Below are 24,711 nucleotides of genomic sequence, written 5' to 3' on the forward strand. Positions count from 1 at the left end.
TTAGTCCAAGGCTTTGACTTCTTCTTGGTCTTCTTTATCTGACTCTGAAATCACTTTCCTGTTGGCAGTAACATGAATCAGTTCCAATACACAGAACTCTGTAGTTGTGAACACAACGTGGCATGAAAAAAACTTGTGAAAGTTTCTCCAATAAAGATTTACTGTCTTGCATTCTGATTATGCCTTAGATTTTGCAATCAAGTGTAAACTTCTGTGTGGGAGGAGTGGTCATTCCACTGTGAAGTGTGACTTGAAGGGCAGGGGAGCAGACTTCCTAAACTTAAATATATTGTGCTCACCTGAGTCAAAATTCTGAGATTTCATCATTGGTGATTGATTTCTTTGGATGACCCATTGTTCCTTCTTGTCAGCCCTCTTTTATGATGCAAATATTGGATTAAAAAAACATAGTGCCACTGAAACTTTACTATGTATACACTTTCTAGCTCTTTCTTTCTGACAGAAGGGGACCTGGAGTGTCCTAAGATCTGTTGAAGGAATGATGGTAAGGGCATATCTGTATATGCGGGGAAGGTTTGGGTAGACAGGAAAGGATGGAGGGAGGAAAAAGAGGGCAAAATTAAAATAAAATTGTGTTTAAGATATTTCACAAATTTAAAAATGTTTACAAAGTACTGTACAGTATAGAAACACCACTTTCTAAATTAGCTAATGCTGAACTACATGACATTTTTTAGCTAAAATTTTTTGTCACAGGGAATTCCCTGGTGGTCCAGTGGTTAGGACTTGGTGCCTTCACCGTCGGGCCCAGGTTCAATCCCTGTTGGGGAACTAAGATCCTGGAAGCCACTTGGCATGGCCAAAAAAAAATTTTTTTGGGGGGGTTACAAATATTTTCTGAATTCCTACATGGAGGCAGTGTGCTAGGCACTTTGGGTGACCCAGTTTCTCATGGAACTTACAATATAGTCATAGACGAGTAAAAAATATGTGAAAAGTTAAATAACAACTTAAGAGATAATAAGAGTTGAATAATTATAAAATATGGACACAAAGTAGTGCATGACTAACTGCCAAAAGAATGGTGCAGACAGTAACTGTGTAAGAAGCTCAGGGGAAGAAGATGTCACGGTGAAATGGAATGGAATTCAAGGCTTCAGGACAGAGGAGGGAGGCCAACCTGGTATACAAAAGGAATTAGGTAAGCACTTAAATCATGAAGGGAATTATCTGTTCAAGTTGTGAAATAATGTTTTACTCTTAGGTGAATCTACATGGATAGTAACAGGACTGTTCTGATCATTCCTATAAAAATATGCACAGAAATCTAAGGTACCCAGACAGATCTGTTGATACAATTCAAGTAGCAATCTTCATTATTTGAATCAGATAAGTGAACTTTTGACTGAACTAGTTTTGCTTCACCCTTAGAAGCTAAGTCAAATCATCTAGGTGAAAAGCAAGAAATTAAGCTGTTGAACATTGTATAGACAATATAGCCAGGTGATTAAGTGATCTTTCCATTTTTTCAGAAGTTTAAAAAATCAGCATAGACATATTAATTTTTCATTAATAACATCTGATAACATTCAAGGAAGTCAGCCTCAATACCAATGAGATAAGGATAAAAATTCTATTACTTTTTGTTTTTCCTTGAATGTAGTATGCAAATAAATATTTGTCAAATTAATGTCGAGTTAGCCACATTGGGTTTCAATCAGAATACAAAAATGAAGACATTTACATTTTTTATTAGGGATTCTTTCCTGATTAACCAGTGATAGCCGGTTTCCTTTAAACTCTTCTGGACCATGTGCCTGGTGCTGCTCTAACATTATTCCGGTGATAAGGCTATTAACCCGTCACTGTGAAGCTAGAGCCCTTGCTACACGAACTTAGATTTAGCAAGCTTAGGTATGCCTTTGGTGATATCAGAGTTGATAATCTAGAAGACCTGCTGATCTGCCAAAGATGGCAGGGCTAGGTGTGGGTAGGGGATAGGGGTGCTGAAGGGGAGTGATGGTAGGTGAATACAATCACCCAGGATGAGAAAGGAGGGGAAGAGAATGTGTACAGACTCGAGGTTGATCTACTCTCCTGTTTGCACCAGTTTATACTTGCATGTTGCACAGACATGTAAGTGGGCACAGGCTTTAATGTAGACGAGCAGAAGAAAGTTTTCTCAAGGCAAGAAATCTCTAAAACAGTGGGTGGGTTTTTAGAAGATTTGAAGGTAGGGAGCAAGCTGATTAAAAAAAAAAAAGAAGCACTTCTTTGACAGAAGTAAACTTACTTTGCTTTGTGTACTTTGGCTTTTGGTTTATAAGGAAGGGAAACCAGTTCTTTCTAAAACAAAACAAAATAAAAATAAAAAAGGAAAATTTTTAGTTCTTGCACTGACTGAAATTTACTTACTTGAAAAAAATTTGAGGTAAAATTATCACAGAGTTTATAATGACCAGCTTCTTAAATCTGGAGACTCTGGGGTTAGAAATGGTCCAGATTAGGGCATTTGGGGTTCATTCAGGAGAGTGTGTTTGCACATCCAGAAGTGTATGGGGTGCTATTGTTTTTATTGTTTTTCCTCTTCATTTAGCATTTGTTTTTGTAGGATCTAAGCAAGATCAATCATTGTAAAACAAATACTAGCAATGAAGTAGCCCATGTTAATATCCTACGGCTTTACAACATGTGACAATAAGCCCAGAGACAAGAGCACCATTTCTGTGCCAGCAGAGTTGCACACTGTGGAGATATCTTTGGTTTATCACGGATTGTCAGATTATCTGATGTCTATGCCCTGCCCCCTCCAGCATATAAAAGGCTCTGGACCATGGGCACCTAGATTTAAGGAGTAAAGCTATAAAACCTCTCAGAATTTGCCGTAGTTCACATCACCAACCCCCACCCCGTCCCGCCCCAAGGTTTATCTGAATGTCTCACTATCAGTCTCACCGAGATCCTTTCTTCTCTTTGTTTTCTTAAGAGTTGGATAATCTCATCTCTCTTTTTAGCCTGTTTAAAGGAAAAAAAAAAAGCGGATGAGTCTTTTGATTCAATAATAAAGCTATGTGTCCATGGGGAGGGGTAGGATTTTTCCATTTTCCTTCTTGTATTTTGGGGCAGAATTAAAAATTCTTTCCATAATAGATTTATACTTTTCATTTATAACACAATTCCGTTTTTACTCCAGAGGATGCTGCTTTACAAAATAATTTGATTTTGATTCTAAATGGAGAGAATTTTTCTTGCCCATATAATAACTTTTATTGACTTTACCTCATGAACCATACTAGGAACTTGATATGTTATATCATTATTTTCTTATAATAACTCAGAATTTTGACATCACTATCATCCCATTTTATATATGAGGAATGTGAAGAATACTAAGGTTAAATACCTTACTCAAGGTTTTAAGTGGCAGAACTGGATTTGATACCAGCTCTACTTGAAAACAAAGCCCAAGCTATTGGCCACCACACTAAATTGCCACCAAATGGTAGCAAGACACAAAATCAGCCAGCTCAAACAGCATGCCACCACGTACATCCATGGCAAGAGGGCTCTTCTAAGTAGCTTACATACAGAACAGAATCTCACACTCCATTGCTCCTCTGTCTTAAGATATTGAGACATGCACATCCTCAGGTTAGTTTTCTTAAGAATAAAAAACAAAACAACCCCCCCCCACTAATTTAGTGCAGGCACAAAGATTTATCAAGATATAGACTGTATACAAAGAGGCAAATATGGGTACAAATTTTTTTTCATAGAATACAGTTACGTTCAGTATTGGAGATGGCGAGGCAGAAAATCGCATCTGGAGTGTTTGAGAAAGAGGAGAGAAAGAAATTTGAGAATCTGACAAATCAAACTTGTAGGTTCAAATGGCCAAATAAAATGAAAGAAGCTCTGCTTAGATCAAGGCTAGGAGGAAGATATAACTGAGAATGGACACAGATTTGTCATATCTAGGTAAAAATTCTGTCATCTATCCATCCATTCAAATTTATTAAGCACTGCATTGTTTTCCTAGGGCTGCAGTAACAAAGTATCAAAATCTAGACGGCTTAAGACAACAGATATTTATTGTCACACGGTTCTGGAGGCTAGAAGTCCAAAACAAGGTGTCAGCAGGGCCATGCTCCCTCTGAAACCTGTAGGGGCATCCTTCCTTGCCTCTTCCTAGCTTTTGGTCATTTGCTGGCAATCTGGGGCTTTCTTTGGCTTGCAGCTGTGTAGCTCTAATCTCTGCTTTCGGTGGCATGTTGCTTTCTCCCTGTCTTCACATGGCTGTCCTATGAGGACACCAGTCATATTGAATTAGGGGCCCACCCTACTCTAGTATTAACTTCTTAACTAATTTTATCCACATGATTCTATTTCCAAATGAGGTCACTCTTCATGGTACTGGGGGTTAGGACTTCAACATATCTCTTTTTTTGGTGGGACACATTTCAATCTGTAATGAGCACCTATGATGTAACATCACTGTGCTAGGGGCTGAACAAAATACCATTCTTGCCTGCCAGGTGATGGCAGACTTGTGGAGAAAAAGACAATAGTCTCACCTCACATATACTACAATGGGATTAGAATAGGGTGAAATAAGAGAACCGAGGAGGCACTCTCAATTCAGATGAAGGTGTGTATTTATCTGTGGGGGAAACTCAGAGAAGATATCCCAGTGGAGGTGATGTCCAAGATTAGGCCTGAAAGCGTAGTCACCAGATAATAGTACAGATGGGATGGGGAAGAAAGCTTTCGAGGCAGAGGAAACAGGGTGTGCAAAGCCCTGGAGGCTGCATATTACTAAGTAATTCCTCAGGATGAGTCTTTAGTCCTGATGGCTGCAAGAGAAGCTGCAAAGCTCAGGCACGCTCCACCAAGACGTGGGAGGAGGAGCTGTGCTGGTACACGAGTAATCTGCAGAGTACACCGCTGCTTTGGCTTTGCTTCATTCCGTTCAAGTCATATTAATCTTGCCTTTTAAGAGCCTACAGAGTTTTAATTTTATTTATTTTAGGACAAGATTTCTTCTTTTTACTTGAATTTAAGGCATCATGTATCACAGATATTGAAAGGAAAAAAATTCAGCGTCTTTTAAAAACTAAGCTTATTTTTTTTCCAGTTATACATATACATGTATCTATTCTTTTTCAACTTCTTTTCCCATTTAGGTTATTACAGAATATTGAGCAGAGTTCCCTGTGCTATGCAGTAGGTCCTTGTTGGTTATCTATTTTAAAAGTATAGTAGTGTGTATATGTCATTCCCAAACTCCCAATTTATCCCTCCCCTGCACCTTTCCCCTTTGGTAACCATAAGTTAGTTTTCTGTGAGTCTGTTTCTGAAAAACTAAGCTAATTTAAAAATACCTGTCAATTTGCTATGGATTGAATAAAATAATGTCTATAGAAAAAGACCTGGGATATTTTCAGTGTAGATATTCAACGTTAGTTTCTTTTCCAACTTTCCCATTACACATGTACTCAGTGGGAATTAAATGCTCCCATACTGTGATTACACAGCACTTTATACCCTTATTACAGTATTGATCTTACTTTCCCTGCTTTATCTCATAGTTGCTACCATGTCTCTTTCAGAGTGTTACTCATCCTTTTATCCTTCCTTAGAGCTTAACAGTGCCTTGTAAATGATACTCAATGAATTTTTGTTGAATTGATTTTTCATGATATATGAATGAACCCATTACACTGTCTAATGCACAATCATTAGTCTAAGCAAAAAAAAAAAAAGTTTTAGAAAGTGAAACTAAACAGTGGGTAAGTTTAGTTCTTAAAATCCCCTATGAACAAAACTATATGATTATTTTCTGTGTAACTATTGGGTAGTCACAGGCAAGTTATATTGTCATAATGCTTCTAATATAAATGAACAAATATTTAGTTATAAGACTCTAAATAGCAGTAGGGTAAAAAAGTCATTCATTTAAATTTTGATTTCTGGTGCTTTTTTATTATAATGGATTATATTATATTACAAAACTTAATCAGTTTTGTAATATAATATAATGCACCAGAAACAAAGTTTTCAAATATGATTTGATTTCTGCTTCCTGGACATGTTTCCTGGGAATGCATAACAAAACTACTGAAGGCAACTGTGTCATCGGAACAAAAACAGTGCCAACTATTCTAAGAAATCTCTGCCAAGAAAACTAAATACATTCAGTGACAAGAGAAAATTCTTACAATTTACCTTATTAGTAGGGATAAATAATTTACTTGTTAATTTCATAACGACAAAAGAATTCTCATTTCTAACCATGGTGTTTCGGTTGTGTTCATTAATGGAATTTATAAGATATTTAAATCATTTATTAATTCTTAAAATACTAGCATAAGGGGGTCAGAATTTATACTTATAATTTTTTTTTCAGTTTTTGTTGTGATATAACTGACATACAACACTGTGTAAGTTCAAGGTGTACAGCGTAATGACTTGACATACATATATATTGTGAAATGATTAGTACTTGAGTTTAGTTACCATCCATCATCTTATATAAATACAAAATTTTGTTTTACTTTTTTTTTTTTTTTTTTTTTTTTTTGCGGTACGCGGGCCTCTCAGTGTTGTGGCCTCTCCCGTTGCGGAGCACAGGATCCGGATGCGCAGGCTCAGCAGCCATGGCTCACGGGCCTAGCCGCTCCGCGGCATGTGAGATCTTCCCGGACCGGGGCACGAACCCGTTTCCCCTGCGTCGGCAGGCGGACTCTCAACCACTGTGCCACCAGGGAAGCCCTTTTTTTACTTTTGATGAAAACTTTTAGGATCTACTCTCTTAGCAACTTTCAAATATACCAGTACTGTATTTTTTATTATAGTCATAATGTTGTATATTATATCCCCAAGACTTATGTATCATAATATATTTATAATATTTTAATGCTGGATATTTTCTTATATTATACATTTTAGTTATATTACTTATAGTTATATCCTACTCCCGAAAAAATAAAGTACAGAATAAAAAGTGATTTTTGTAAGTTAGGATATGATCATTTATACATTTAATATCTCATAGAAGGTTAATGAATTTTAGTCACTTCAAGGATTAAGCTGCTGAGTTCTCTATTTTTGGCTTTTCAGAGCCAAACAATTTGGGTGGCAACATAGATTAGTGGAGTCAAATACATTTGGGTCTGAACCCCAATTCTGCTGTGTGATGAATGGCAGGTAATATCTTAACTATTCCTCCTGGTTCCTCCTTTCCTCCTTCCAATGTAATCACTATCCCATTGGTTAGAGGTTTGTGACCTTGGGTAAATCAAAGAACCACTTCTCTGAGTATTGATTTCTCATCTATAAGGAAGGTTGTGAAAATTGGAGATAATACAAACATTGCTTAACAATGCATGGCATACAGTGGAAATTCAATAAATGGTAGCTATTATTATTATAGAAAAAAATTTTTTCAATGCTTTCAAAATGTGAAAGAGTGGGAAAAAGGAGGAAAGGATGGATTACCCACCTTCTGTGTACAGGCATGGAGGATTTTTGATGATTCAACCTCTTACCTACAGGTGAGTTAGTGAATAGAGTTGGAAGGAAGAAAGGAGAAGCAAGGAGGGATATCTAAGACATTACTTGCCCTTTGTGCAGTAGAAATTCCTCTACAAATTCTCCAGTGAATTATAAACTTTTTCCTCAGTTAAATTTCAGTTACAAAAAGCTCTTAATAAGCACTAGACTCTAAAAGAAAGGTCCTTTCTTCTCAAGACCTGGTTCTCATATGAAAAATGCATTTCTTCCTTGTATTATGATTAAAAATTTTTGACTGAAACATTCATCAAAGATAACATATGGTAGTGTTTATTTCTCTGATTACCTATCTACATTACCAAAAGAAATTTTCTCTTGACCACCACAGTATAGGAGACTAATTACTGAATTTAATCTTAAGAATATCTTAGAAGAGTATTGAACTGGTTCCAATTCAATAAGCTCTTTGCTTAGTAAACTGGCAACCATCCCGATACTTAGAGAATCTAGAAACTCTTGAAACCAGTGCGGTACAGTAGTTAAGCACATTGGCTCCATTGTCAGATGGACCCAGGTTCAAACTGTCTTTACTATATTTTAGCTGTGTGACCTTGAGAAAGTCACTTACATGTTTCTGCTTCAGCTTCCTCATCGGTAATTATAAAGCTTCTCAGACAAAGCTGTTCTGATGATTAAATAAGAATATGAGTAAAGGACTTAGAGTATATATGCTGTGTAGTTAGTTCTCAAAAATATTACTATTCTCTAGTGAGAGGAGCAGATGGTTGGAAAAGGAAAAACACTTGAAGAAAATAGACTAGGAAGCACTGGGGGAAATATACTAACTCAAATAGAAATTTAAAAAATATTTATTCTTTCCGTTGGCTGTCAATGCAATACAAGCTCATGACACAAACATTAAAACATGTGAAAAAAAGCACATAAAGGAAAATAATATTTACACAAATTCATCGCTGAATCTAAAATCTTAATATAAGTTTAAGATTTTAAAACATGTAAAAATTTTAGAAGAACCCTAAAGGACCTCTAAAATAAATAATCTAAGGATTTAAAGATAATACATCAAAGGGAGAAAGGCAGCTAGGGGAAAAGCTTAATGATCATGACACAAAAAACATGCTCAGTGATGAAAAGAAGATAGCAGTTCATCCAATTAAAAATAAATGGAGATGTAGAGGCAGGAACGAACTTAAAGTTGCTGAAAGATGGTGATAAGCTTGGCTTGACTGGGACAAGATGTTTGTTTTGGGGAATAGAGGTATATAGGGTAGGATAGTTGAATGGCATCATGCTGAGGACCTTGACATAAAGATAGCTCTGTTTATACTTGATTTAGTAGAAGATAGGAACTATATTTCTGACCTCAATATTAATAAGTTAGAAATAAAAAAGAGATAAGAAGACTTCATAGATTTGGAAATTAAAAAGCATACTTCTAAATACTTCATGGGACAAACTATAAATCAAAATAGAAATTTAAAAATACTTAAAGTGAAATAATAATGAAAACATTATATAGCTTGTGAGTTGCAGCTAAAATAGTACTTTGAGGGCTAGTTATAACTATAAATACTTATATTAGAAAAGAGATAAAGTGGAAAATTAAGAAAGTGAGGGGCTTCCCTGGTGGTGCAGTGGTTGAGAGTCCGCCTGCCGATGCAGGGGACACAGGTTCGTGCCCCGGTCCGGGAAGATCCCACATGCCGCGGAGCGGCTGGGCCCGTGAGCCATGGCCGCTGAGCCTGCGCGTCCGGAGCCTGTGCTCCGCAACGGGAGAGGCCACAACAGTGAGAGGCCCGCGTACTGCAAAAAAAAAAAAAAAAAAAAAAAAAAAAAGAAAGTGAGAAGGGAAGGAAGTTAGAATGAAAATAAGAACTAACCCAAAATTGAAGGGAGAAGTAATAAAAATCAAGAACTGATAACATAGGAAACAAAAATAATGACAGAGGATAATAAAAACAAATGTTGGTTTTTTGAAAAGACTATTAAAATAGATAATCCTTTGATATAATTACTTAAGAAGAAAGGATGCAAATGATTAGAAATGAAAAGGGGTAATAACTAGAGCTCAGCAAAGATGATTAAAAACACTATGAATCCTTCACACAAATAAATTTGAAAATGTAGATGAAATGGATGATTTCCTAGTAACTTACCAAACTATTGCAAGGGAAAAAAACCCTATTTACTCAAACACAAAAACAAACAAACCAAACCTATAGTACTTATGCAGATTAGCGCCATATTTTTCATTTCAACTAATTTTAGTCAATATTTAGCTCATGGGTTGGGCTTGCCTTGGATTGAGTTGGGTCTACTTGCTGTACTATCCACCACTTCTAATAACCTTGGCTTCTAAGTTAGCTTCTATACCAGAGTCTTTTTCTAGGTTTCCAAGAACTGTTGCAAAAGGTGTGTATATAGTGGAATATAATAATATTCTTTTCTCCCTTGATTTTTGACAGGGTTCTAATTGAGAACCCTGACCTGCACTGATCTAGACCTGCAGAATTATCATGACATTTACCTCTTAATCTATATTTGTAGAGAGAGGCATTATGATAAAATTTAATTATATTTTATTTACCTGCAATGGTTAAATTAACTTTGCCCACAAATTTTGCTCCATAGTTGAAATTTCAAAATATACCTTCAGTGGTAACTTTTCTTCTTGCAGATGATGAAGATAGGGTTAAGAAAAATATGTGAGAGTCTCTTTACAGTGTGAGCAAGCCAGTCTTGATTGCATCGTTTAATCAGGATGTGGATACCTGGGTGACCATGTCTTTCATAATCTACTCATCATCCTTTGAGATTTACCACTTTGGTCAAACCATTTCATTTAATACTAAAGCTTATTTTGTACTTCCTAAAATTTTATTTTTCAATTATGGGTTAAAAAAAAGAGGGAAAGCAGAGAAGATAAAAACAAACTTTCATTGGGTACCTGATGGATGTCAGGCTTTGTGTAATTCCTTTAATCCTGAGGTAGATGATATTATTGTCTCTTTACAAATAGAAGGAACTCAACCAACATAAAAATTAACAACTTTTCTCAGGGTCACTTAACATTAATTAGGTAACTAGTAACTGGCAGAGCCAAGGATTCAAACTCATTCTCAGTTCTGTTTGATTCCATGCTTCTTTTGCTATACTACTTAAAACACATACTAGAGATTGTGGCACACTTACACACACATACACACACAGTAACAGAATGGTTTCTTTATTCAATCTTGATTCTGGAAATGAAGAATTAATTAGGATTAACCATGGTGAAGAAGACAGTCTCTGCTCTCACAGAAAAATGTATATTCTAGTGGAAAATGTGTGTTATGGGAATACACAGCAGGGGGAGCTAATCCAGAGTGAAGTCTGCTTGATCAAAGTTAACTTACGTATTTTATGGGATCATGTATCACTTTGCAAAAAGTGGTTAAAGGGTAAAGAATAGTTAAACTATAGTGGTACCTATAAACTGACGAACCTTCTAAGATCTTATTTAATGTACGCTAAATATTTATGATGACTTTTGATTATAAGTATAAAATGAGAATTACAGTACATTCCAATTTTAGAATATTACCTAAGCAGAACCAAAGTTCTGTGGTTTTAAAGAGATTAGAGAACATTATCTGATGTTTTTCTTGAGGCTCCAGAATTGAATTTTTATCTTTATGCCAATAATTGCAAGTTAAATGCCCGATGGAATCACAAGGGAGTCTTAGTTCTTACTTTACACAGTGAATCTTCAGTAGCTTCTATTCCTGTTCTGTTACAAAATGCAGTTGAGGAAGGTTAGCATTACTATTGGCTTAAGGTAAAACTATGTCTCACATTTGGGCTTGATTCCAAAAGGCAGTATGTGCCTCTTGGCCTGTTGATTTTGATAGCAGAATGCTTCAACTGTGAATTTACTCTATGAATTTACTACCATTCCCTGTCTATTAATTGAAATCTGCTATGTAGATTCTACAACTTCCATACAGTAAATTTATATCTACTATAATAATAAGATACAGAACTGTTGGCCCGTCAATGATCTACCATGTACTTTAAAAGATAGCCTGACTAATCAGTGAAAAGGCTTTCTCCAGCTCTATTCTGATATTTAGAAGGTAGATCTAAAGGCAGTCATCTATGGGAGTGGATGGAAGATGTTAGAGGATTATTAATCGGAGGGAGGAAGAATGCTGACTTGCAGAAAAAAATGTATGTCTAAGCACATTTTCATACCTCCTGAAAACTGCCTAATCCTGGCTCAATTCCCAGCTTGGGCATATATAATTTTCATTTGAAAAATAGTGTCTTACTAAAATGAGAGAAACATATCAGTCATTACATAAAAGGGAGTCAACAATTTTTCTTAAATGTAGGTTTTGATAAAACATGAATTTATCTGTTTTGAAGAATAAAAAAATGTGTATTTTCTTGGTTCTGTTACATATTTTTTCTTAATTCTGCTACATATATTTTAATGGAAAACCAATAGCAATTACCTGAAGAGCATAGCTCTTATTTTATTTTTTTTAATACTTTTCCTTTTTAAAATATTTATTTATTTATGTTTAGCTGCATTGGGTCTTCATTGTGGCATGCCGGCTTCTCTCCAGTCGTGGCGCATGGGCTCCAGAGCCTGCAGGCTCAGTAGTTGCGGTGCATGAGCTCTGTAGTTGTGGCGTATGGGCTCCACAGCACGTGGGCTCTGTAGTTGTGGCACACAGGCTTAGTTGCCCCGTGGCATGTGGGATCTTAGTTCCCTGACCAGGGATGGAACCCGCGTCCCCTGCATTGGAAGGTGGATTCTTAACCACTGGACCACCAGGGAAGTCCCGCATAGCTCTTATTTTAAAAGTCACACAAAACAAATGCATGAAAGTATAAGCATAAGTGATTTTTAAAAAAAACTGCTTTACTTATTTATTTTTTAAATTTCTCCAGCTTGTTTTTAATTTTTAAAAATTTTTATTGGAGTATAGTTGATTTACAATGTTGTGTTAGTTTCAGGTGTACAGCAAAGTGAAAAACTACTTTAATGTTGCTTTAAAAGGCACTTATTTTTTAAAAAAAGCAGTAAGTGAGATTTGAATTTTAATGTTGAGAACAATATGACCATAAAATGAATTATTACACCTTTAAATTCAATAAAGTATAGATATATTAAAGATACTTCTATATATGATTGAATTATATACTATTGATGATTCGGTCTACGATAATTACCAAGACTTGTCCTTAGCAAACAAGTAACTGCTGAGTCGTTAATGTTTTCATCATGTTGATGGTTACACAGATATGATGAATGGGTGAATGGGACTGACCTCATCTTTCAGGTATGTCTCTCCTGTCCTGCCCATTAGGTTGTAAGAAGGAGAGGGTGGGGGATTCTCCATCCAGATGACTCTATCTCATCTCTGGCCCATATTTCTCTAGCCCATATATTTAGCCCACAGGCCTATTTGACAGCTCGAATAGGCTTATCATTGCTTATCTCAAAGGCACACTCCATGAGTCTAAAACTGAACTTCTAACCCCTTCCGCCTTCCCCCAAAACCCCCAACACCTGACCTTTATTTAACGTTCCTTGTTTCAGAGAATGGCACCATCCATCCTGTTGTGCAAGCCAGAAAACTATGAGTTGTCTTTGATACCTTGCTATGCCTCACCATCCATATCCAATACACAACTGAAGTCCTACTTATTTTACTTCCTGAATATCTTTTAAATCTATCTACTTTTTCCTAATCCAAGCTACCATCACCTCCCAACTGGATGATTGCAATGGCCTTCACTCTGGTTTCCCCACTTCTGCTCCAGCCACTTTTAATTCATTCTCTTGAATTTTTTCAAACAAATCTGATATTATCATCCCCCAACTTAAAACCCTTCAATGGTTTCTTATTGTTTATGTACTATGGCCTAACCTTCCCATCACCACACTGGCCATTCATTCAGCTTCAGACATGCGCTATGCTGTTTCTACTCCGGAATGCTCTCGTGATACTCCCTCCACCACTCCTTCTGGCTTAATTAATGCCCACTCTTCCTTCGAATCTCAGCTTAACCTTTGCAGAAATTCTCCCTCACTCTTTTGATTGGATCAATACCGCCCTATTAAATGTTCCTCTAATATCATTTAAAATTCTTCATAAGTATCTCTCTCCTTAATTAAATTGCAAGTTTCAGATAAGGACAGAGTTTGTATCTTGTTTTTTGTTGCTGTTCATCATTGTTCTCCAGTGCCCAGCACAATGCCAGGTGTACAGCAAAGTGAAAAACTGCTTTAATGCTTGCTTTAAAAGGCACTTATTCTTTTAAAAAGCAATAAGTGAGATTTGAATTTTAATGTTCACTCAATAAATATTTGTTGAGTGAATCTTGCACAATTTTTCCAAATCAGATTCTCCTAACTTTTGGCTTGGGGTCTTATCCTACTGGTGATGTCTTTGCTTGGCTCTTCTTGCTTGAGCTTGACATTGTCTCTTCAGCTTTGGCCCTTTCCTTGCCTACATCTCTTCTTTTTTTAAGGCTACAAACTTTTCCACTGCTTTGGGCAAACATTCTGTAAAGTTCAGTTTGGCCTTCTGACCCTACACTTCAGTGCAGGGCCCTCACCTGTATGCATTGAGACCCATACAATGTCCAATTCAACTTCACACATAGAGACTAATGTCTATACCTACTCCAACATCTACATTATATCTATTGGGAACATTTATGGCCATAAACCCCAGAGAATGCAAAGGTAATACATAAAACTTTATAACCACAATTAAGAACTATCTTTTTTCTTTTTGTTTTTACTTATTCAGTGCTCTAAAAATTTATCCTTTAAAATAGAAGTTTCAAAGTTTAGATAAAATATCTTAAATAACTTCTAAGTTTTTTCAAATAAATTACCGAATTAATGTTACAATGAAAAATATATGCCTTTTTATCCCTTAAATAGTTATTTAACAGAGTTTATCTCAACAATAGAATCAATTATTGGTAAATTGATTTTTGAACAGTATCTTTTGGCTTGGCCAAGAAAAAATTACTATAGTTAGGTGAATTGTCTCATATATTGATGGCTCTAAAGTAGTTTTCTGGGTATGGCAGTAGGGAATGACACAAAAGTTTAGGAATGTGATTGGAGTTTGGGGGAAAGGTACATGCTTCTAGGAATTTGCTTTTTTTTTTTTTTTTTTAATTTTAAAACCAAGCCTATCTCTGTACCAAAGTTCTACTATATAGAATATTGTCTTGTCCCATGTGTTCAAGTCCTTGTCTTGTTTCTTTGTCTAGTATCCCCGACACTCTGGGACAGTGGCCTTGACTTATTTTCTACTCCTGATGCTGAATTCTAATTCCCACGTCAAGATTTCTTTTACATGCTGTTGAACCTTGTGGCACCATGATCTTAAATTTCCATTTACTGCCTTTTCCTGGTATCGCTTTCTTCAGAGAACTGATAATATCGACTGCGACCTTCTTCTGTGGCTTACAGACTGTATTTCCACTCTTGTCTGTTGCTTACACATCCTTTTCACAAGTGACTACATGTCTGTTCATTACCTCTGAGTCTGTGAGGCCTCTGAGTCTTGGTGAATCCTATTTTGGACTGTCCTCCTATTAATGAGTACCTCATATGCCATCCAGCTCAAGGAACTGGACTATTATGCAGGATTCTGGTCCAGACAAGTTAACTCATCTATTTATTCACTCATAAGCATTTATTTGGTAGGTTAGGAGATCTGATATTTGCCAGGTACTGTGATTATAAAGTCGAAGAAGTCATGATCCTTTTCCTTAAGAAACTTAGAGCCTGCAGGAGAAATACCTCAACTACACCACAATACATACCTCAACTACACCATAGTACTATATGTCAGTGATTATGACTGGGGAATGCACAGGGTACTAGGGAAGCACAAACGAAGGAGCATTTGTTATCAGCCTGGGGAATATATAAGGATGAGGAGAGACTTGAATGTGACTATTTTTGAATTGTTTTTAAATACAAGTAGGCATTAGCTAAAGGGAGAAACGGGAGAAAAGCATTTCCAAGCGGAAGAAACTGTAGACTCAGTGTCACCGAGCTGATCATGTCTCCTAGGTTCCTGCCTGTCTTTGATCACATTTCACTAATGGATCAATATATAGCCTTGTTTTATGTGTATTTCTCTTTATAGACACCTTATTTAAAATACCTTGTTGATTCATCAACATTGAACTCATAGCCAACAGCACTTATAACTCATGTTTGAATAAAGCTTATCTAATGCATGTATTTTCTCCGTAAGGCATATCACAACCTTCTTGCACTTAAGAACACTAGACAGTACTTCAGCACTTGGAGGCTATTTAAAACAGGGAAATCATCAAAAAAAAAAAAAAAAAAAGCAAAAAACGTGGCACTTAATAAACTGCAAAAAGGATACTGTTCACAGTATGAGCTGAAACAAGAAGGCAGAACATTGCCTTGTTCAGCCTCAGCTAGGAACATGTGTGTTGGGCAATTCAAATTTTTCTCTGCTCTGTGAATGTCCTCCAATGACCATGAAAGTGCTACAGGTATTGATTTTGGGGTTACAAATAAACTGTTGCTAGTAAGTGAATTTTCAAATATGGAATTGTGAATAATGAGGATTGACTATATTACCAACACAGTGGCTTGGGGAACTGCAAAATCTCAGGAGCCAAATAGACAAATGGCTGTATCACCTCAGGCTCTGAGGGTATGCTTGACCACACCTATGGTGACTAAAATACCTTAGCATAGAAAGTGATTAAATGGTGAAGTAAATATAGATATAGAAAATTTTAAATTTTCTTATCTGGCTCCAACATAACTTACCTACATATCTTTTCATCTTGCCATTGATAGAGGCAAAGGGAAAAGGCAGATTACGGATTTGATTTCAGGTATGTTGTATTTTCTGAGTTACCTGATCCACAGAATTACCCCGTTCTTCAATAAATTCTATTTGGTTCACCCTACTGCTTATAAGGTGTTTACAAATTTGAACAATAAGGCTTCCTGTAGCTGGAATCAAATTGATAGTTCTGTCTTTATTTTAAAAAATACACCATCCTTTTTTGCTTCATTCTGTGTTCAGTAGTTTAATTTAATCATGTTTTACCAGGAGACAGATAGTATGGGTGCTTGCCTAATTGTACTGCAGGGCTTAAAATGCTTTAATTTTGTTCTTAGGGTGAATGTATACAGAAGAGAAAGTATACAGATCTTTGGAAAAAAGAGGATGTGATGCATTTGGGGCATGACCCTATCCAACTCTGGGGTTGGGTCTGCCTGGTGCAATGAATTCATCTATTTGATCTCAAATCTCATTTCTTACCCTGAGTATCTTTTCGTAGATGTTGCTAAAGAAGATTAAGAGGGGAACCTCATCTGTCAACTGAAAATGTTTCCCAAGATTGAATAACGTTTGAAAACAAAGTGGTACAATCGAGGATTTAAAAGAGTGATTCATATTTATGCAATCTTTTAATTATCATTTACTACCAAAATATTTGCTTGTTACTGTGAATGCACAGTCTGTTTTTATGATTCTTCCTCTTGAATTCTTTGACAAATTAGGAACAACAAGAATTTAAATAAGTATCTTTTGTTGGTGAAGGAGAAATCCACCACTTCCTAATGGTATTTATTTTATGGAGGAAAAGGAACTTTGTTATTATTACATGAGGGAAGGAAAGCAAAATTAAAACAAAGCCAGATAACACTGGGACTGAGAAAAATTTGGTTTGTCTGGGAAGCCATTCCTGGGCAATTTGACAACAAAGAGGATTTTCTTTTATCTGAGCATCCTGGGCAATGACACTGAGGAAGTTTATTGTATCTTTGGTTTGGCTCTACAAAACTGACTTATAATGATTCTGAGTATCCCTTTGAAAGTGTAAGATAATGGAGGATAATGTTAAAGTTTTCCACTTTCATGATTCGGTGTCTAAAAATACACCTTTGTGAAACTTCTTAGACTCTTCTTCTAAGACTGTTCTCATCATAGCATGATTTGCTTCTGGTTCACTGAAGCACCATATAGCAAATTGACTTTTGAGGAAGACTTACACTATGGTCAGTATTGGTTGTACAGGTTGTGTGACTGAACAGATTAAAACCCCATTCCCAATAAAGAGTATATATATATATATATATATATATATATATATATATATATATATATATATATATTTTTTTTTTTTTGCACTACACGGGCCTCTCACTGTTGTGGCCTCTCCCGCTGTGGAGCACAGGCTCTGGACACGCAGGCTCAGCGGCCATGGCTCACGGGCCTAGCCGCTCCGTGGCATGTGGGATCTTCCCGGACCGGGGCACAAACCCGCATCCCCTGCATTGGCAGGCGGACTCTCAACCACTGTGCCACCAGGGAAGCCCAAGAGTATATATTTATTGTTGTTCTGAAGATTGCATATTTTCCTTGTGAAAATCTTTAGTTTATATTCACTCACATTAAAACTCTGATTCCAGATGGACATTTCTAAATACGTCATCTATATACATGCCTTAAAGTACTGCTCTGATCTTTTCTTCCTCCTCCCAGCAAATGAATTATTTATAATTCTTTTCATAAAGAGATAATCAGCTAAAGAGCTTTCTTAAAGGTGGCAAAACTAAAAAGCAAATTAGTTTTATGACTTCAAAGAATTAGCTGACTATTCATTTCTTATAATGTTTTCAGACTACTTTAGAACTCTTAAAGGAAGAATAATGGTCCAGTAGAGTGCTATAAGGTTTCCTTTATGGACAGAGTAAGCCATTTAATCTTGACAGAGTCAAATTGTTCTTGATTTTCTGCCATGGATATCCATCGCAGAAATAGTACATGTGATTAATAGCATTTTGTCCACTAACCAAAAGCATTTATAAGGTATACCTGGAAAATATTCCAAAATGGAGGATAATATTAAAGTTTTAAAAGTTTAGCAACTGAAAAATCAGTATCAGTTGGGGAGAAAAAGCTATAAAAGTACTTCTAGGAGAGACAGAGATAAATTTTTAGATTATCATTAATTTTAAGGAGAAAGTGGAAGAAAAAACCTTTAAGAGACTTGATGGGAAATACTTTTTCACTTTTTATAATGAAAATTCTACCAGCCATTTTACTTATACAAATGTATATGTTCAAAATATGTAGAAGATTCTCAAATTGAATAGATCATTGTAAATGTTTTATTAGTTACCTAGAACCTCCCTCCTCCCCAATTATATTCTGCCATTAAGGTAAGAATTCTAGAATGGTGGTGGCAGCAATGCAGAGTACAACGGACTTAGAAAAACAGCAGTATCCAAAAATAGATTCTATGTTTTAGTGATTACAGGGAGTCACATTTCCTCCCATCATATATAGACCCACGAGGTAAAAGCAAAACCGAGATGCGAGGGGATATGCTAAATTGGTCCTAAAGCAGACTTGCAAACAGACTAGCTTTGGGGAATATTCTTTCAAAAATTGTCAGCCTAGAAAAATTTGCCAGATGTGTATATGCACAAAAGGCTAACCAAAATGGTGTTATCACTGTGTACAGCATATGTTCACTGATTAATTCAGTTATGAATTTATTTATTCAATCAACAAATATCGATATTTACTGAGTTTCAATAGCCGGAAAAGCACGAGAGTTAAGTAAGTAAGAAATGACCTCTGCCCTCATGGAGGAAAAGAGAGTTAACATTTGTTGAGAGAAAACAATGGCCCGGTGCTTTACATATCTTATACCAACTCGATGAGGGGGATATTTTTATCATTCCTCCTTCTCTACCTGAGGAAGCTGAGCCTCACAGGGGTTAAATAGGCTGCTCAAGGTCACGCATATAGTAAGTGGCCGAGTCAGACTTCCAAACCCTGTGGTGCCTGGAATTTAGCAGGAAGGACAGAAACATACCTATAACACAGTTACCTATAACACAGATCGTGACTTGCTCTGAGAGCACAGAGAAGGGAGCTATTCCTTCTGTTGTCTCTAAGTCACCTCTGGGAAAGCTTCACAGAGAAGTTGCATTTGAGCTGGGCCTTGAAGGTAAATGGGGGAGAGCATTTTAGCTGGAGACACGAAAGTGCATTGTAGGTTGAAGAAACAGCGTATAGTCACTGTTTCTCATACTTGTACTCATACCACCGTTTTGAATTTTAGAATATTTGGCAGCATAGCTGAACAATGCCGTGGCCAGCAATCATTACAACACAATGAGTCTCACAGGCTTTGGAGTTAGGAGACAGGCTTTGAACCTAGGCTCGGCCACTTGCCAGTTGTGGGAACTTTGGAAAATCATTTAAGCCTTGTTTGATTAAATGGAAATAATCATCATGAGGCTATTTTAAGGAGAATATGAGTTGATGCATATACAGTGCTTAGTTTAATATATAGCACACTAAATTGGGTGTTATGAGTACCACATCACAACAGTATCTGAGGATATCTGTAAGAGCCTTCAGTTATTACACAATTCTCTTGCTTTTTTCACCATGGCATTATTTGACTAGAACTGTATCGTACCAAACTGATTCAGCTCTCCTATATACTCGCAAGGCACAGTTTCAGTAATATTCTCTTTCTATCCTGCTGGTTGGTTAGGTCTCTTATCTTGTACTCTCAACATAATAGAATCTTCTTTATACTGCATTGCAGGACCCACTTGACTTAATGTACAATTTGGCAGATACCACAGTATAATGTGCATGTTTAGGTTTAGAAAAAATATATTTTATCCATTTACCACTTTCGTAGCACATATGGGGAGGGGTACACAGTGTGCGCAAGCCTAGTGGTGAGAACCAACTGTACAGAGTAGGCTGCATTGCGGGTAGGGTGGGGTATAGCAGAAAGAGGAAGGAGAGTTGTAGAAGCCAGTCAGGTTATAGTCAGACTGGAAAATAACTTGAATACCATGCTGGAGAGTCTGGTCTCTATCCTGCAGAAATGGAGAGCCAGGGGAAAAAGAACAAAAGTAGGTGTATGGACTGAATTGTGTCATTTCCACCCCCACTCCTGCAATCCCTATGTTGAAGCCCTAACCCTCAGTGTAACTCTATTTGGAAACAGATCCTTTAGGGAGGTAAAGTTAAATGAGGTCATTAGGGGCCCTAATACAATAGGACTGGTGTCCTTACAAGATGGGGAAGAGACACTAGAGCTTTCTCCCTCTGCCATGTGAGGACGCAGTGAGAAGGTGGCCATCTAGAAGCCTGGAAGGGAGGCTTCATCAGAAACCAACTCTGGAGGCACCTTGATCTCAGGCTTCCAGCCTTCAGAACTGTGAGAGAATGAAATTGTTATTTATGCCACCTGGTCTGTGGTATTTTGTTATGGCAGCCCTAGCAGACTAATACAGTAAGAAAGCAGCATAATAGGATTTGGGTTTTAGGAAGATAACTAGTGCAGCATGGAGGATATTCTTTGTTTGGTCAACTCTATACATTCTTTGAAACTCAGTTCCTTTGGGAAGATTTCTTGATTCCTTAAGCTTGACTTTGATGTCCTTCCATGTGTTCCCATAGTATTAACTGCATACATCTGCCATAAAAATGTATTGTAATTCCTACCTTTAATTGGCATTCTCCCCCACCAGATTATAAACTCCTTGAGATCAGGGAACACATCTTATCTCTGTATTCCCAGCATCTAGTACAGTACTTGGCACATGGCAGGATCTGAATAGATATCTGGGAATTAATTAAGTAATTAATAATAGAAGAACCTGAGGCAAGGAAATCAGTTCTAAGACTACAATTAGCAGAACATCTACTTGTAACTCATCATATTGTCTTAATTGTTTGACAAAAGATGAAAGAAGTGGATAATAGTTTGTCTTTAATCTTTTATTTCTAATCCCTTCCAAAAATGAAATTAAAATGCACGGAAGAAGTCAACTTTTAATGATTTTTGCTTCACTGAAAATTAGGTTCCCTTCCCACTATTAAGTCCTGGTATAAATATACATTATCTAATATCCTCAAGAGAGAATAAAATGCTGACTATTTCTAATCACTTAATTTGTTTGGAGGAATCACCAAGAGTCCACAAAGGAAACTAATGTGATCAGCAAACTCCAATGCATTGTTCTGTAATTTATGTAGAATTCCCAATAAATCTTTTGGACTTTGCCAATACATCTGTTGATTAAAGACATTAGGCCAGACAAATCCTCTATCTGCTTTTATAGTACAGGAACAGTTAGAGGAATGGAATTTATCCATTAACCAAACAAAATGTTTCTATAAATCACTGTGCTAATTGTTGAGTTAGAGGCTGTGCCTGCAAAAGAAAAGCAAACAAGGGATGTTGCCAAGAAGAGACATGTTCAGTTGATTTGACAACACCAATGTGTTTAATTGCAGCCTTTAGGCAAAATGGTTCTAGATGACGGACTCATTCCTCTGATCATTTAATTTTGACCTATTAAGATAGTCAATTCTATTCAGTTTTTCCTGTTCTTACAATATTTCTGTTCTTATAACACTGTATATGGTTGGGGTCCTTATTGGGTGGAAAGTGTGTGAATCCATCTTTCCCCACTTCCCTCTGATTTCATTGTTCTTACACATCCTTGGGCTTTTGCAGAGACTGAGAATAGCCAAAGTTTAATAGAATTTCTTAAACTTAAATTAAAATTCTAATAAAGGTTTTCCTATTGCTTAAGCTGACATACTAGAGGCAGAAAATTTTTATATACATATGTTAAAAAAAGAATAATTGGGATGATTTGGAAAATAATAATGAAATTTTAATGAAAATCAGATGACTTTCTGAAATACTGGCCTACCTTTTGGAGATACTTTTTTTTCTCCTCAGATTCCTGAATCTTCAGGGTTTCAGCAGTGTCATCTCTTCTCTCTAAAGAAAACAGAATCAAATATAACCTGGAATAATTTTATCATGATTTTACAATAATGTTGATAAAAAATTAAAGTTTAAAAGGTAATACATAAAGTTGGAAGGTAAACACAAATACGTACTGTCTTGAAACTTTATGAACCAGATTCATAAATAACTGGAGACTGAATTAATTAGCGCTGGCTGCAGGGAACCTCTAATCTCTTTAGAAGAGGAGTAGCCCAAGTCCAGAGACAAGAAAAGGTCTCTAAACAGAACTTACTTGCAGTATCATAGATTACAATTTCTACATTCCTATTCAATGTGTTATAGGAATTTAGGCATTTTCTTCTGGATAAATGGGGTGGTCCCTGAGGCAGGGTCTTGGTATGCAATTCAGAAAGTTATGCCAAAGGAAGAAGTTGTATCTTTACACTTATTACCTTTTTTTTTTTTAAGAGTCTAGGAATCAGGATATTGAAAGGTGTAAAACTTGGTACTGACTGCTTTTCTCAAGGAGAAAAGGCTGGAAGTAACTTTTCTCTAAAAAATACAAAAGGGAAGTAGTCATTGGAAAAACCACAGCATTAAAGGTATTTAATTTTTCTATACCTGTAAAAATTGCAAAACAGGGGGCTTCGCTGGTGGCGCAGTGGTTGAGGGTCCACCTGCCGATGCGGGGGACGCGGGTTCGTGCCCTGGCCCGGGGGGATCCCGCGTGCCGCGGAGCAGCTGGGCCCGTGGGCCGTGGCCGTTGGGCGTGCGCGTCTGGAGCCTGTGCTCCGCTGCGGGAGAGGCCACAGCAGTGAGAGGCCCGCGTGCCACACAAAAAAAATTGCAAAACAGTTTCCCATCTTAGGCCTTACAGGTCAGGGAACTTGGTTCCTAATGTTGACCCTGCCTTCAACCTTCTCTAGGGCTTTCACTTTGGAACTCTATTATGTAAAAAACCAACCTTCGTATCCTTTTGGCCAACATATAACATTTGCCCAGATTATTCTATACTGTTTAGACAAATAGATGTCATAACCAAGGGATATTTTCAGATGGACTTTTAGATGTAACAAAGACACCACCGATCATTTTGGGGTGGAAGGATTGCTGGGAAGATTTTAGAACTGTTTGTACAGGGTTTTAGACATCTGAATGAAAGATTCTTATTTTGGAATTAGGTTCGGCAGTTTCTCCTGGGAGGGGCTCTGGTGTCTGCCCAGTGGTTAGGGAGGAGGCAGAAATCACTGACAGGAGGCAGCTACTCACCAAGCGCACTGCTCCTCGAGGGCCGCGCCACCCGCAGACGCTGACTGCTACCTCTGGACAGCACCAACTGAGATTCGTTAAGGGGATACATTGACGCCCCGATCCAGAACTGCTTGGCCAAGTTGGCATCGCGATCCGAAGAGCCGGTGAACACCAGTAATCCCTGCGGGTGAGTTTCCCACGACTCCATTCGGCTGCTAAGACCCTTGCTGGGCCTCGTTTCCATGGCAGCTCGGTATGCTTCTCCAAGCTCCCTTGCCCTTCTCCCAGCGCCCCCCGCCCCCCCAGCCTCCGCCGGAAACCCGCTAAGTTGGCCACAACCACGGCCGGAAGCCCTTAGTTTCCTCGATAGAAGCTGGGGTCTAGCGTGCGCGCTTGTGCGCCACCTGAATCCCACTTCTGCAGTGATCGCAGAGCCTTGGAGTCGAGATAGGAGAGTCAAAAAATCAACTTCGAGGCGTCTTGTCCTGTTGGAGTCAGTGGGGGAGCACTTCAGCTGTCTTTTATTCTGAGTTAGCCTCCTACCCACCACCTCCAACCCCCACCCCCCACCCGCGACCAGCTTCCTTTCCCCCCAACTATATCTAAATAAAGCTTCCCTTAGCTCCACCGTCCCAATCCCCTTTCCACACCAGATTGCTGTAGCTCAGCACCCTCTATGGGGAAGTTCTGGGCCTGCAGTGGTTGGTGAATTCAATAAGGCAGCTAACAACCTAGCCTATGGAAGCTAGAGGTGTGAACTGGGCTGATAGGCACCCCTGTATATAATGTTTTATACACGTTCCCCCCTGCATCCTTTAAGACCAATCTTACGGAAAGAAGGTGGATTTAGATTGTAACATCAGTCCCACTAAAAGCTGCTTAGACTGCAACAGTTGTAAATATATCGGATGAGTGGACCCAGTCCCTTCATGAAAAACACTACAAAAATTTTGGTTAATGAATTCTTATACAAATATGAATAAGTGTATGTGCATAGCTTTCCTGGGAGATCTGGTTAATCTAGGAACAATTTAAGCATTTCAGCGATAGGAAAGTTTAATTACTGTGGCAGGAATTGAAATGGACATCATATAACCAGTTTAGGAAAGGAAATGGACACATTGGTAATAACCACAG

At 37.4% G+C, this 24,711-nt stretch overlaps 1 protein-coding gene across 1 annotated transcript; it reads right to left on the reverse strand.

Moving 5' to 3' along the window:
* HOATZ (HOATZ cilia and flagella associated protein) lies at positions 1 to 23,818 on the reverse strand (the record flags this gene model as incomplete). Its single annotated transcript, XM_079707540.1, has 6 exons — positions 1 to 58; positions 2,255 to 2,307; positions 2,917 to 2,976; positions 22,283 to 22,349; positions 22,833 to 22,875; positions 23,593 to 23,818. The coding sequence occupies 6 exons, from the start codon at positions 23,816 to 23,818 to the stop codon at positions 1 to 3; spliced, it is 507 nt and encodes a 168-aa protein (XP_079563666.1).
* Positions 23,819 to 24,711: the final 893 nt, after the last annotated feature.

This window comes from Hyperoodon ampullatus, assembly GCF_949752795.1.
Source record: "Hyperoodon ampullatus genome assembly, chromosome: 7".
NCBI lineage: Eukaryota > Metazoa > Chordata > Mammalia > Artiodactyla > Ziphiidae > Hyperoodon > Hyperoodon ampullatus.